This window comes from Tupaia chinensis, unplaced genomic scaffold (assembly GCF_000334495.1).
Source record: "Tupaia chinensis unplaced genomic scaffold, TupChi_1.0 Scaffold145870_1, whole genome shotgun sequence".
NCBI lineage: Eukaryota > Metazoa > Chordata > Mammalia > Scandentia > Tupaiidae > Tupaia > Tupaia belangeri.
Window position 1 is genome coordinate 5,513,837 of NW_006205727.1, and position 15,820 is coordinate 5,529,656.

The 15,820-nt window shown below is 47.0% G+C and overlaps 1 protein-coding gene across 1 annotated transcript in view; it reads right to left on the reverse strand.

Moving 5' to 3' along the window:
- VDR (vitamin D receptor) overlaps positions 1 to 15,820 on the reverse strand; it is a 67,395-nt gene that overhangs the window by 21,732 nt on the left and 29,843 nt on the right. The window contains exon 4 of the mRNA XM_006168578.3: positions 2,423 to 2,553. Coding sequence (XP_006168640.1) covers positions 2,423 to 2,553 — 131 coding nt within the window. The remainder of the gene's footprint in view (positions 1 to 2,422; positions 2,554 to 15,820) is intronic.

The window sequence follows — 15,820 nt, forward strand, 5'->3', positions numbered from 1 at the left end:
TCGGGATCTTGGGCATGCACGCACACGTGCCCGGCGTGAGTTCTAAGCGACCGGGTCCGGGACGCAAACTGCGGTCGACTACGTGGGAGTCCAGCGACATAGCCATTACGCTAACTGCTGGTTCCCAATAAAATAATTCTTAAAAAAAAAAAAAAAAGAGGTACTGGGGTCAGCAGGTGGCATAATGGTTAAGATGCTAGACTCCCACATGTCCTACCACAGTTGGAGTCGCAGTCCTAGTGGTATGAAACTCACACCAGGTGCTTGTGCAAGCATGTGCAAAATCCTGAGAGGAGAATGGAGGAGTAGGGATTGTGCTGTGGCCCTCTTTCCTGGGGGTGATTTCTTGCTTTCTCTCTCTTTGTCTCTATGTCTCCAGCAAATGCGTACATCCTATAGCAAAAGTCTCTCTCTATAATGATAAATAGAAGTACTTCCATATTTAGGGATTGTTATGAGAATTTGAGAAGAAAATGCATGGGTCTGACATGGTATGTGGCACATAGTGGGTGGTCAATAAACAGTTTCCATCCTCGTCCCTTTCCCTCCTGTACCTCCTCTATGGAAGGGTCGCCCCAGCCAAAAGGGAACCTGGGTTTTTAACTCCCTTCTTACGGTTTTACAGTTATCTCTGGGAGGCGAGGCCTTGGGACAGCAGCCAGCACAGGGGATGGATGAGCAGCCTCTCAGGGTTTTAAGCCAGAGGATTGCAGGCCCACAATGGTGAGGTCTTCCAACATGGAGTTGGGTTCTAATCCCAGCTCATCTACCACTTTCTTTCTGATCCCAATCCTGCTGTTTTTACCTTCCTGGGTCTCAGGTGATCTCTAAGTGCTCTTCCTATTTTATATTATAGGATATCTCCTTCCTCCTAAGACATAGGAGAGTGGCCTCTGGGCCATCATTGAGTTGGCCTTGACAGAACTCCTGTGGCGGTGCCTTCTGGATCCCAACAATGGAACCCTATTCCTTTCTCATTGATTTAACCTTAGAACGCAGGCCCTGGAGAAGGTGAGCCCCCTGTGGGTAGGGGCTGGGCTGCAATTTGTATGAGTCCTCCCTCATGCCTTACACAGAGCCGGCCCTATCAAAAGTGTGCGCGAAGGCCCACAAGGCACCCAGGCCTGGAGCCTCCACTTTCTCACTCTCTCCAGGATAAACACAGGGGTTAGGGTAGGGCAGGGACTGGGCTAGGAACAACTGGCATGTCCAGACCTGTGCATGCCTACGGGGGTGAGGAGGAGCAATGCAGGCTGCCATGTGGGCTGGGGAGCTGATCGGGAGTGAGGAGCCATGGCCCACAGGAAAGGAGCTGTGGTCAAGGCCAGAGGAGAAGGCCCAAGGCGAGGGTGTCAGTTCTAGCAATTGAGAATATTTTTTCCTTAAGGAAGAAATTTCTCATCCCCTATGCCCTGCCCTGTAACTCTTTCCTTGTTCCTGACACATTTTCCTGGTACCTGCCCCCTCTCCCAAATGGTCTCACAGCTAGGAGGACTTTTAAGGATGCCCACATCCGAGTACTCGCTCCCAAGACTTCTCAGGCCCACAGCTTAGCAGGACAGGGACTCTGTCCTAGGGCTGGCATGGGGGTCTGGGTACTGACTGCAGGCAGGACCAACCAAGTGGAGTAGACAGAGATGCATGTGCTGAAGACACCCATGCCCAGGCTGAGCTGGTGCCCCTGTGCCAGTCCAGAGAGGGGCTGTCTAGCCCCTCCCAGTGTCTGCTGAATGCTACGTCTCCTCTGGTTATCAAGTAACTATTCTTTGCTCAGATGCAAAGTCCAGGGCTTGTTTTTAATGACAGATCAGAACATTGCTATAAATCTGCCACAGTGGTCCTCGTCTCTGACCCAGAGCTGGGCAAGAAGTTCTACAGGATCACCCCCTTTTTCCATCTGGATTCAGAGCCCCAGCGCTTCTCCCCACAGAATCTTTCTCCCCAGTTTCACCCAGGCACCAGCCCTTGGGTCTGTTCATGGGGCAGAACTCTGAATGTCAACAACACTCTTGAGTATTTATTCTCCCTCCAGCCAGCCTCTCTCCCAAAGTCCATGAGGTTCCTTGAGCCTTATGCTTTCCTAGTCTGGGAAGCAGGGAGCTGTGAGAATATGATGATGTCCTGGGGGAAGCCTGCCCTGGGACTCATGGAGGTAGTAGCCTGCCTCTCCTTCATCTTGGGCCTTGGTCTGGAGGGGCCCTCCTGGGTCTCTGAGACACGTACACAGATCCTGAGGAGGCTCGCAGGACTCCTAGGGCCATGAGACCATGGAGTGTGTCTGCCTGCCCTGCTCATGCCCCAGCTCCTGGCCCCAGTGCTGGCAGCTACGGAGAAAGGCAGGCAGCCCTCTCAGCCCACACCTGCAGGAGAGCGGTGCCTGACTGCAGCCCAGCCCCAGCCCAGCCCAGCCCTGGACACTCACACTCCTTCATCATGCCGATGTCCACACAGCGCTTGAGCCGACAGGCCTGGCAGTGGCGCCTGTTGTCCTTGGTGATACGGCAGTCCCCATTGAAGGGACAGGTGAACAAAGCCTTCCGCTTCATGCTTCGCCTGTTGAGAGAGCACACCCTGCACTGGGTCACTGATCTTCTAGCTCCTGAGTCCTGGCTGCAGAGAACAGCCTACCGGGGTGTGACCACGAACTCCCCACAAGGCCCCAAGAACGCCATTCCTCCCACAGAGGATATGGGGCCTGTTCTAGTCCCTGGGCCACTCTTGGTGACCAATCCACACCCCACCCTCTAGACTGGGTGTGCTTGTTGGTCACTCCTGCTTCTTTCAGAGCTGCTCAGCTCCCATCGTTGCTTTTGCAGTGTCCCTCTTATCTAGTGTTTCACTTTTGGCAGTTTCAGTTAGCAATGGTCAATTGCAGTCCAAGAATATTAAATGAAAAATTCCAGAAGTGGGCCAGAAGTGGCATGGTGGTTGGGGCAACTGGATCACACATGGCTGACTGCCTGGTTTGAGCCTCAGACCCAGCAGCTTAGGAGACATGCCAGGTGTGTGTGTGCGTGTGCGTGTGTGTGCCCCAAATCCTGAGAGGAGGAGGGAGGAGAAAGGATGGTCATCCCCCTGGGGGGGGTGCTTTATCACTTTGCTCTCTCTCTCCAGCAAGTGCATGCACCCTATAGCAAACCACAACAACAAATTCTAGAAGTAACCAGTTCTTACATTTTAAATTGCATCCCAACAAGGACATGACTCATGCTTTTGTCCACCAACGTATCCATGACATATACACTACCTGCCCATTACTCGCTTGGTAGCTTAGTGTGTTATCAGATAGACAGAACACAGCATATGCACGGCTCAGTACATCTGTGGTTTTAGACATTCAGTGAGGGTCTTGAAATGTATATCCCACAGATAAGGAGAGAACTCTTACTTAATTTTACTCTACTTTCTCACTCTTTTTTTTTTTGGAGAGGTTTTCGCTATAGGGTGCGTGTGCTCGCCAGACAGACAGACAGAGAGAGAGACATAGAGACAGAAAGCGAGAAATCATCCCCCAGGGGGGATGGTCACGCCGCAATCCCTTCTCCTCCATTCTCCTCTCGGGATCTTGGGCACGCACGCACACGCGCCCGGCGTGAGATTTAAGCCACCGGGTCCGAGATGCGAACCGCGGTCGACTACGTGGGATTCCAGCAACATAACCATTACACTAACTGCTGGTTCCCACTCTTTTTTTTTTTTTTTTTTTAATTATATGAGAAGTATACAAATGAATTTTCTTAGTAATAAATTATTAAAAATACTGAAAAAATCAGCAGAGTAGCCCTCATAATGGCCTGTGAGGTATGGATGTTAGTCTCAGCTTCAAGTCATAGAGGCCAGAGATCTGTAACTAGAACATTCCCTCGATCCGGGGATAGATACGCGCACAGGTACATGGAGAAGGGAGAAAAGGCCCAGACTATTGCTCTAAACACCTGGATCACCTGCCCAGGAAGAGAAGAGTCCAGGTAAGTGGGCAGAAGCCCTGCAGTCGAGCCTGTGCTTTCTGAAAGGCAGAGGAAACCAGGGCTCTGGAAGAACAGAGAACCGCCACCTTAAGCTCAAAGCCAGCACCACCATTCACTCCAGTGTCCTGTGTAAAACTGTGTGTGTATGTGCACACATGCGCCTGCCCTTGCATGTATGTGCAAGCTTGAGGGCTCACTTCCTAACCCTGCCCTTCTCTCCACTACCACATGAACTTCAGTAGGCTGCATAAAAGGCAGCTCCCAATGGCTTCTCATCACAGGTCCCAGTGGCTCCTGTTACTCCTCCCAGACCCAGCAAGGGTAGGTCCCACTTTTTTTTGCCCCAGAGCAGGTGACAGGAGTTAGCTGGAGAAAGAAGTTGCCAGAATCACTTTCTTAATAAGCAGCTGCAGCTCTCGAGGCACTGCGAGTGTGGAGGTGCTGAAGCCTGAGAAGCGAGCCCTTTCCCTCCCTTGGACATCATCTTCTCCAGATGTCACATACTAGTGTGGATTCTCGGTTCACTGTGCCTGTGTGACTCTGGTGACTGTGTTCAGTCACCAGAACATGCACGAGGTTTGGGACAGTCACACACATCAGCGATGACCTCGCTCCAACAAATGAACAAAGGGGACCAAACCAACGAGAGAAAGTCTGCGCTGCTGTCACAGGTCACAGACGCTCAGAAGACCCAGGACACAGCTAATGGGACACACACATTTTATTGACGGAACCACCAAGATTATGACACTACCAGCAAGAATATTTAGCAAGAAGTTATAATCCCCCTGTCCGGAAGTTGTAGGGACTGAAGGCCCAGCCTTTTAGCTTCTTGAATTGTTTCCAACTTCAGAAATTCGAAGTGCTCAATGAAGTTGAGTCCATAGGCAAATAGCCCCAGGCAGCTGGCCCTTAAGCACACCTTGAGGCAAAGAAGGACCCTGCTGTTGGTTTGGACCTTGGCTATGATACCCTCCTGTGACCACCCAGGGCTCATGGGCAGATCAGCTCACGAGCAGTGCCAGGCTACCCCAAATCTAGCCAGCTAAGGCCCAGGCCTACTCCTACAGTAACTCTCCATAGAGAGATTATGAGGCAGGCTTTTGCTGGCCTTTAGGAGGGTTCTGGGTTTGCAGGGGGAGACCTCTCTGAGTATGCAGAGCAGGCCTACGCCTATGACCTGGGACTGACTTGAGCTAGGAGCCTTTCCCCTCCACAGCTTTCCTGAGGGACAGGAGAATATGGAATGCCTTGGGGACTGTCAGTTACCCAGGAATGAGATACAATCATCCCCACAGGGCATTCCTACACATTCTGGGAAGTGAGACTGTTGTTCCTCCATTACTCCTTTTCTTCCTTTCCACGTCATGGTTCTTGAGGCTTCACTTGTTACCACAAATGCTTGGGCCCCAGAATGCTCATAATTCTCTAAGCCTATGACTCAAGAACCAGAAGTTTGTAATTCAGAGCGAACTCTCATTTCCTTCTATTCTTCCTTCCAGTGAGGCACTTTGCCTGGGGCTGGGGAGCGGTCTATCCTCCCACCGCTGTGCCTGTGCCTGGCTCAGCACTTTTCCTGACCAGCCTCCAGGGCCAGGGACACCAAGAGGTGCACCTCGGCTGAACCCAGCAGGCACCTCCAGAGAGAGACAAGAGCCAAACTTCTCCCAGTGCCATGCTGGGGGCTGTGGGTGTCACAAGACCCCAGGAGGGAGTTAGTCTGAAGGCCCCTTCAGAGGCCCATCTGTGCCTCCTCAGGCACTAGGAGGCCTTCCTCTGACCCTCACTGGTGGGTAGTTCCACTGCCTGCAAGGTTGCCAGGAAAGAGATAATGGTGCTTCACTCTCTTTTAAAAATCTTCCTCATATTGTTTTAATTTTGAAGTCCAGTTTCAGACTCCCTCACACCAGGAAGTTGGAGATAACCACTTGGCCCAACTTAACCTGACAATAGGAATAGACTCTAATGAGGCTGGGGGTAGAAAGAAAAAAATGCAGAGCTGGGTTAAAAGAAAACACTGGGGCAGCGCAGTGGTCGAACCAGGTGCTCTGTGAGGCCGATACACATAGGAGGGTTCTGGGTTTGCAGCGGGAGACCTCCCTGAGTAGGCAGGGCAGGCCCACGCCTGTGACCTGGGGCTGACTTGAACTAGGAGGGGATCACTGCATCAGGACTCTGTGGGCAGTACTGTGTCTCTACTCTCTTGCTCATGGAAAGAGTAGGTTAAAAGGGTTTAAAAATTAAATTAAATTAAAAGCCTTGAGCACTTTCTAGGGGCCAGCCATCATCTCACAGCAGGACTGAGACTTGGGGAAGGACACAGCCAATGTTATTCATGCCTTTGCCACGCCTGGCCTTGCAGTATGTCTTCACATTTGAACAATGCAAAGGCAGCCTATAAACTTATGAAACTTTTAAATTATCATCATTGTTAGTATTAAAAACATGGTAACCAGGTCTTCCCTGGCTCCTGTAAGTACAGAATAGGACCATGACTGGGAAGATGGAGGTTCGACATTATGTAGAACACCATTGCAGTCGGGCTATGGGCTCTGTGAGTGTGCAGGAATGAACTGTTCACTTGCTGGTCCTAACAGCCAGATCCGAGTCCTTCCCAGGACCCCAATTCCAGATCTGGCTTCCTAGGTGTCTGACCCAATATGGCTGTTTTCTGGCCTGCAAATCCTATGGGCTCACAGGCCCTGTTTTTTTCCAATCCTCCTGCCTTTTCAGGCCCTTGCTCACATGTGGCTGTCATCTAGCCTCTGCCCACGAGGAGTCAGGGCAGTCAGACCGCTCAGTCCTGCCTCTGTGTTTTGTCTGAGGAGCCACACCCACCCTGCCTTCCTCCCAATGCTAATTGCCTGTGAACTGGTTTGGTTTGGAGAAACAAGAGCCTTGGGTTTCCATGGGAGCCCATTGCCTCAGCTGCTCTCAGAGCCTGGACCCTATCATCCTCTGGATGGTTAGCAATTACACCCTAGCTCAGGAAGGGGGGTAGGGTGGTGCAACCAAGCTAAATATAGACACAGTTTCTAGAAAGCCAGGGGGTGAGAGAGGACATTGACCGATTCTCCTGCCAGAGACCAATTCATCAAAACATGAAGGAGACATGAAGCTCACAAAAGCATCAAGCACCTGGGGCCCGGGCCTCAGGCCTGGGACAGATAGCCTTGTCAAGCAGACAGGGCTCTGCTTGAGTTGGTGGCTTCTGCCAACAGAGTTACCCACTCTGTATAACCCATACGTGGAGTCCAGTACCTCCTGTGGTCTCCATCTCCACTATAGATGAGTGGCACAGAGAACCCAGGGCCAAACCAGGACACATGGAGGAGCTGGATGGAATTCCTAGTACCAAAGACCTACTTGAGGTGAGGGACGTCTTAGCTAGATGGTGGTGATCATTTCACAACACACAAGTACAGTAAAAAACATTGGGTTGCACACCTTAAATTCAGAACCTAGTTATTTGTTAATTGTGCCCCAATCGTGCTGGAGAAAAGAAAAGACACCCAGTAGGGGTCTACGTGGTAGATTACAGGTGGAAATATCAAATTGTTCTCACAGGTGGGTTTAAAAACAAACTTTAAATGAAAGAGAACACCTTTATGAGTATAGACCTCAGTTTCTAGAGGACAATTTGATAATATGAACCAAACATGTTAAATGTACAGACTCTTTAACACTGTAAAACCACTTTCAGGAATTTATCCTGCAGGAAGATCAGTCCCTGGGCCCCAGGTGGTTCCCACAGCACCATATGGAGAAGCTGAACTCCAAAGTTAAGTGCCCATCAGTAGAAGACTGGCTTATTAACTCATAGGACTTTCAAACGGTACAAAGTAGCTGGGAAAAGACAGAAGAAGGCCAAAGTGGGAACAAGTTTGAAGACGTGTTCTTTAGTAGATAAAGTAAGATGCAGAATGGTAACTATGATAAGAGTGTACTTCAAAAAGTCTGTGGAAAAATATAATTGAAGTACAAGTTTATTCTGGCACAAAAAAGTAGAAATTTATGTATCATTTTTCTTTTCTTTTCTTTTCCTTTTTAATTTGTCAGAATGTGCATGCACTTGCCGGAGAGAGACAAGATGAGGAGAGTGAGAAAATACCCACCCACCCCCATAATCTCTTCTCCTCCATTTCTCTCTCTTTTCAGGATTTTGGGCAGGTATGCATGCACACATACCCAGTGTGTTTCCCAGGCTGCCAGGTCTGGGTCTTGAAGCATGTTGGTTATGTGACACTCAACCACCATGCCACTGACTGGTCCATTGTTTTGCATAGTACACATTTTCCATGACCTTTTGAAGACCAATTCATCAAAACATGAAGGAGACAAGAAGCTCACAAAAGCTTGTACTCCTATATGCAATATGCACATGCATACACACACACACACTCTACATAAAGAATCTGGAAGCAAATATAATGCACTCCCTCCAGATTGCTTCCAGAGGAAGAAGGAAACTGAGAATAGGGTTGAGAAGAAGATGTTTATATATCCTTTTGAACTATCTGCTTTTTATTTTAATTAGTTAATTAATTAATTTTTAAGAGAGGGTCTTGCTATGTTATGATCCTCCTGTCTCAGTTTCCCAGCTGGGACTTTGGGCACACGACGCCATGCCTGGCTCTTTCTTTATAGAGGGTCTTGCAACATTGCCCAGACCAACCTTCAGCTCTTGGTTCTCCTGTCTCAATCTCCCAAAGTCTGGGATTACAGACGCATGCCACCATCCCTTGCCTTTAGATTGGCTTGAAACTAAAACTCAGGCCTCCCACATGTTCTAGCCTACAGAGCACAGCATCTTAACAGCACGATGGATCTGTTTGCTCTTTTAAACCAATATATGGACATTACTCTAAAAAAAAAATCCACTACCCAATACAACTATTTAAAAATGAAAATGAGGCCCAATCTGGTGGTGTAGTATGTAACTGCAGTATTAGAAACATGTGACTACCCACAGGTTCAGATTTCCAGGTTGGTATCAAAACACACTCTGTGTGTGTGTGTGTGTGTGTGTGTGTGTGTGTGTGTTTGTAAGCATGCCCAAGATACTGGCAAGCTGGAGGGACAGGGAAGGGGGAGGGTGCGATCAGATCCTGTTGAAGATGTTTCTCTCCTGTGTGCATCCATGCACTCTATCATGAATAAAATAAAATAAACTTTTAAAAAATTCTAAAAATTAGAAACAAAATGCAGGCTTTGGTTACATTGATCCACTTGAGTTTAAATCCTAATGCAGAACTTTGGACCAGGTACTTAATCACCCTGTGTTTTAGTTTCCACATCTGTAAAATGGAAACAACCCTACAGAGGGGATTGTTACAAGGATTCAATAAAGGAAAAGGGAACAGGACCTGGACAAAGTAAGAACTCAATTAGGGAAAATGAGAGAATTGGCAGAGAAAGGCACTGGGAGGGAGTACTGAAGGGTAGATGAAGAAAGTCGATTTTAACCATTCCAATGAGAATCTGGGACTTAGAAGCAGACACACCTTCCACCACCCTCTGCATGCCTAGCATAAGACTTTTCAAACAACAGAAGCTCTAAGCATATTGTTTCTCTATAAGTTGTTGCTTCTGATGTCTAGACCCATAGCCCTAGTGGGAGATATAGTGACCATAGTTCAGTGATGCTGAACACAGAGAGTTCCAACAAAGACTTTGACTGACAAGAAGTTCTCTCAGAGCCCCCTGGCCTGATTCTTCCCCTTTCATACCTGATATTTAATTCCTCTATTCAAGAATCTCTTTTCAGAGATGCCTGCTCACACATCATAGTCACACACATTCCAGGTTCCAGAGCAGAAAAGAAAAGGATGATCTGTTCTAAGAAGCTAAGACCCTGAAAAGGGAACTGATACTCAGTGTCACTATAGAGAGTCTATATCTATGTCAGTACTTCACATATCATCTTCAGTGCTCTCAAAACCTTTTAGGATGGATATTATCCCTATTTTGCAGGTGATACAAGTACAGGGAAGGTAAATAACTTGCTTAATGTCCCCCAGCTAATAAGTGAGAAAGCTGGGATTAGAATCAAGATCTGTTTGACTCCAAAACATCCAATTTCCTTACATACTATGGTTCTCACCACAAATCTACCATCTCTCAATACAAATAGGGCAGCCAATCAAAATATGCCCCTCACCCCAAAGTCCAAGAGCATGAAGCAGAGGCTGTTTGAAGGGCTCCTCTGGAACAAAGAAGCCATTAGGATATAGGCAGTCTCTGGATAGATAATTGGAAGTGAGGGGTAACATCAGTTCATACTCTCCCCTGGCCTTCTATTATATGAGCACAGAGAGGATCCCAAGGATGTACTGAGAGTGAATTCATGCAAATGGGCCCTGATTTGAATGCTGAGTTTGGAAAGAAATAAAACAATGACTAGAAGGAAATGTAAGGTCTTCAGATCTTCACAGGTTTCCCTAACAACTCTAATGAACTTTCCTCTCCAAATATTCTGTCTCCTCTACCCAAGCTTCCAATTATTACTCTCAGGACATCCTCAGTTAATCCTACTCATTCTCTCTTGTCCACACCCTTGAGCTTCTGTGGAGAGAGACCAGCTGCCAAGCTGACCTGGACAAAGTTCTCTCCAGCAACATTGACTCTGGGTGACTCATTTACTCGTGTCCAAAGAGTGCCCTGTGTGGCCACTCCTCCCATCCTTTCTATGTAGTCTATTGCCTTTACACACTTTCAGTTTTAAGTTGCTGGACATCTGCCCCATTTTTCTGCTTCCCTTTGCACCAAGGTCCTTCCTAGAAGAGTCACAAATATCAGCTGGGTTTCCCTCCTGAAAGCCAGAACATTCTTCATATTCCTGGATCTTCTCCAGCTCTCCTTTTGCCCCCTGCACTCCACAAGACCCGTAATTAACAAGGTCTCTGAGAATCTTAGGGCAAGGAAACAAAAACACATTTGTTCACACTTTCTTTGTTAGCTTCGAGGTTTTAGCACAGTGTCTTGATTAAGGAGATATTAACAAGGAGAAAAAGGGTAAGATAGAGGGACAAATGATGATGTCTCTCAACTTGTTTTCTAGAACCATCTTTTAAACTTCACCATCAACCTTTGCTCTCTTCATTCGAGAGGACCTTCTGATAGTCTGTCCTTTACACCTTATACTTTATATTGGACCCTGAACAAAGATATCCATGGCCAGAGATTAATCTATACCCATATATCACTCACTATATGTTTATATATAGTTTGTAGCAGAGCTACATATTTTTTCCCATTTGGCCCTTACTTATGCCCTGGCTGTTAACATAAAGCCAAGAAGTATCTAGCCATTGAAAAGCCTATCTGTGCCATCCGTTTGTTTTTTTTTTTAAAGAATTGTTTATTTATTTCAATTTATTATTGTTATTTTTTTTTCTTTATTTGATGAGAGAGAGGGAGAGAGAAAGGGAAAGTGAGAAAGCAAGCCACCAGGTCCAGGATTTGAACCATGGTTGGCCATGTGAGAATCCAGCACCCTTATCCACCACACCACCTGCTGGCCCCATGTGCCATCCTTTTATTCACACTGGAATGTCATTTTTCTTTTCTCTGAGGAGATCCATGTATTTCAGTAGAGTAGAAAGCAACATGAAACATTCTGTAAGAGGAATTGACCAGTAATGGCCTCTAATTTTTGATCACAGATCAATAGAACTGTGGTTCCTGTCCATCCTTCCAACCTTCCTAATGACACTTTGGTTTGATTATGAGTCTTGGACTTACTGGGATGACCACAATTACCTTCCAAAACACTGTGGTTTGACTATCTTAAAAGTCAAACAAAACACTAAATGATTGAACAGGATTATCAATTGCTAGGGCTTGGAAAACAGCCAGTGAACCAATACTAAAACATTGTTTTCCTTGAAAGCTGCCTTGAAAAGGTTGAGTGTGGGACCAGCAGACGATATTATGCTGCTGAACTCCCATGTAGTTGACCGCAGTTCCAGTTCTGGACCTGGCAGCTTAAAATTCATGCCAGGTGCATGTTTGCGTGTGCCCGAAATCCCGAGAGGAGCATGGAGGAAAAAGGATTGTGGCATGGCCATCCCCCCTGGGTGTGTGTGTGATTTCTTGCTTTCTGTCTCTCCAGAAAGCACACATGCCCTATGGTAAACATCTCTTTTGAAAGAAAGAAAGAAAGAAAGAAAGAAAGAAAGAAAGAAAGAAAGAAAGAAAGAAAGAAAGAAAGAAAGAAAGAAAGAGGGAGGGAGGAAGGAAGGAAGGAAAGAAGGAAGGAAGAAAAAGAAAGAAAGAAGAAAGAAGAAAGGTTTGAGTGCACTCCTTTGAGTAGGGACTTAACTGCACTCATCTCTGTATTCCCAAGACTGCAGCAGCTGCACAAAGAAGGTGCCCACCACTGACGTAGTCCTTCCCAGTATCAGAATTTCACAAACCAACAGTTAGAAGTGACAATAGGAGGCAATAAATTGAACTAGATTAAATTGGAAATACGCTAAATAAAATTTGAATGAAGCAAAGGAGGAGAAGCGGGAATGGGGGAAGAAAAAGAGAAGTGAAGTGTATATAGTCGATTCTTATTCTTTGCAGCAGCAATATCCTAGAAAGTCCCTGTGAATACCAGATTAGTGATATTGAACCACTGTTCTGGAGGAGATACAGGGTTAAGTTCTTGTAAGCCTCTAGTCACAAATGCTTTTATCAACTGATTGATACACTCCCTTGTTTTATGTGTGTTTTCTGTTTAAAGACATCTTGTTTAATATCTATTGTTGGGGCCAGCTTAGTGGTGCAGTGCTCGAGTGCAGCACATGAGTTGGATGCCACATGGCCAACCACGGTTCTAGTCTCAGCGCCAGCAGCTTGAAAAATTCACTGGGCATGTGTGCATGCATGCCCCAAATTCTGCAGGATGAAGAAATGGAGGATAAAAGATTTCAGCATGACCTTGTTACACTGGGGAGTGCTTTCTCTATCTCTCTGGCAAGTGCATGCTCACTCTAGCAGTTAAATATATATATCACATATATATATTTATAGTTGCACTAACAACCACCAGCACTATAGCACGTGTCTGAATGAAGCTTGTCTAACACACATAGTTCCCCTGTAAGGCACATTGTAGTTCTTTCTGCACTTAAGAACACTAGAGAGTACTTCAGCACCATGCTTGGGAACACTTTTGAACACTAACATCACCAGTAAAATCACAAGGATGTAAAAAGTATAGCACTACATAGATCTTGGAAAGGACGCTTGTTTATAATATAAGAGCTAAAATGGAAGGCAGAACTGTCCCCGTGTTCAGCCTCAGCTGGAGACATACGCATCAGGTGCCTCAAAGTTTTCACCACTGCACATATCCATAAATAACCACGTAAGTGCTTCAGGTATTGATTTTGGTAAATTTTAGCAAGTAGGTAAATTTGCAAATATGGAATCCACAGATAAAGAAGACTGACTCTGTGTGTGGGTGTGTGTTTATGTTTGTATATCAAACAAAATTTAAGTCAAGTCAAACAACTGTTGGCTTGAAAAGAGATGTTGGCTTTTTAGAAAGGACAACATGGCTCAGTCATCTAGTCAGGAACAGTAAATACATAAGGTAGATTGAGGACAGAGTAGCAAGATAAAAGTAGCCTGCTATCCAGAACGCCAGGCTTTGCAGGTAATGGTTGTGAACACTAGCCAGCAACAGGTTAAGAGAGTGTGCTGAGAGGGGCTGAGGGTGGGTTCTGGCAGCATCAAGTGATCACAAGCAACACAGCCACACTGTTGTCTGTAGTGACATGCATGTGCCAATGTACCATCCCTGTCCTTTCTGCCAGCTCCCACATTCAGCCTTGGGCATGATGGGACCTGTCCTTCCTCCACCCAGATGCCTCACACAATCCTGTCCCAGACTCAGAGCCTAGTAGTGTGTCTGAGGGCAACAACCTGGAGGCATCAGAGCTAGAGCTACTCTAGGGAGGAGCCAACTTTCAGTATGTCACTGTCTAACAACCAGCCACCTCAAGGTCCCATTTTCTAGAGCTGCATCCTAGTGAGCAGGAGGCTACAGAAGAGAGAAGAGTTTGAGGGGTAGGAGCTCTGCAAATTAACCAAACCATCTTGGTAGTTATTAGGGACATTTTGGTTGTATGTTGGTGAGATACGATTTTTGGCGAGATTCTCCATATTGCTAGCTCCTAACCCAACACCTGGGTCATATAGTTGCTCATTCAAACCTTATGAGAGTGAGTGAAAAACAACATAGCTGGCTGGCTGGCCAGAGACGTTTTTATTCCATTAAGGCATGGTTTCACTAAGGGCATCAGTATTGGGCCATTGGGCTCAAAAATAATATACTTACCATTGTACTTGATGTTTTTCAAAGAACTTTTATATCTGTCAACTCATTAATCCTCAGGTTAACTATATAGAAAGGGGCCAGATATTAATACAAGCACAAGTTTAGTTGAGTTAACTGAAATACAGAGAAGTCAAGGTATTGGAGCAAGGACATCCAATTAGTTAATGGCATGGCCAACACTCCAGTCCTTGCATTTCTGACTGGTTTTATGATGGGGAGAACGCCCTGATGTGGGCACCCAGACTTCTTCTCCACTGTCACTCAGCAGGCAGATCTCCTATTCCCAAGCTCTGGCAGGAAAGGGTCCAGGTGGCACCTGGGACACATGGTACTGGCTCTGAAAGGCCTGACCTGCAAGAAGTATGGGCTTTGGGCCGGAGGATTGACAGACGTGACCCAGAGGCAGCGATGCTGCTGGTCTGGTTCCCCGAGCTGGGGAGCAGCCTGCTGGGAAGCCAAGCGGGCAACCGCGCCAGGCCAAACAGGCAATTAGCACCCACAGAAACCCTGCTGCCCGGCGATTGCTCAAGGCCATGAAACTCCAGGCCTGCTGGTTCCTTGAGCAGAGGACAGGTGAGTCGGGAACATGCAATGACAGGGAGCCCAAGAGTCTCAAAGCTGGAGGAGAGTACCACCAAGTCCCCTAGGCTCTGATTCACTTTGCCCGCCAGGCCAGGCAAGTTTTTCAGGCCAACCTCAGCTTCAGTTCAGATGGGAGCCAGACCAACCTCAGCATCCTTCCTCTGGACCAGCTTTGCTCATTCTTTGTTTGATGGGTAGAGCCATGTCCTTTACTTTACCTACCTCCAATCTAGACTGTCAGACAGAAGTTCTTTCTTGGCTGCCTCCATCTAGGCTCCTCTCTCTCTCTCTCTCCTGTGCCAAAAGCTCATTTCTCATGGTTCCCAGTTCTAACCCACAATCCATCACTCTCCCATCCTCCCTCCCTGGTTTTGTGGGGAACATCCTTTGGCCTTTCCAGTGCTTTCCCCACTGTTTGCACTGGTAATCTTGGACTCATGTGAGAGGAGCAGGGGCTGCTGGTACAGAAACTGGTCCTGATCAAGAGGAAATTTGGGTAGATTCCTGACATTGACTGGGCATTCTGAAGTTGGATTTCAGACCTGGGCCAAGCAAACTATAGGCGAAGAAATGGGCACAAATGAGGTATGGTGGCCCAACAAGGAGTATCATTTCCCTTGTTCTAAGAAACAGTTTGGATTGTATGGGAAGGCATGCTCTGAAGCCAAGTTCTCAGGCTTCCTTAAGACATGCCTGTCTGCTGTCTCTGTGATCATCAGTGATGGAGGAGGTTCACGCTAGAAGGATGGATACGTAAGTCAGGACAAGTGACTGTGAACAAGGGGGTAATGGAAAGATAGAGACCAACATAGCAACTTCAGGAAAATGATTTCCAAGAAGGTCAGAGGACCAGCTGGAGCTGGCATGTTCCATGGACATGCAAGGAGGGAGACATGGACAATGTCAGGGGTTCTCTTCATGGGAAAAGCTTGCTTCC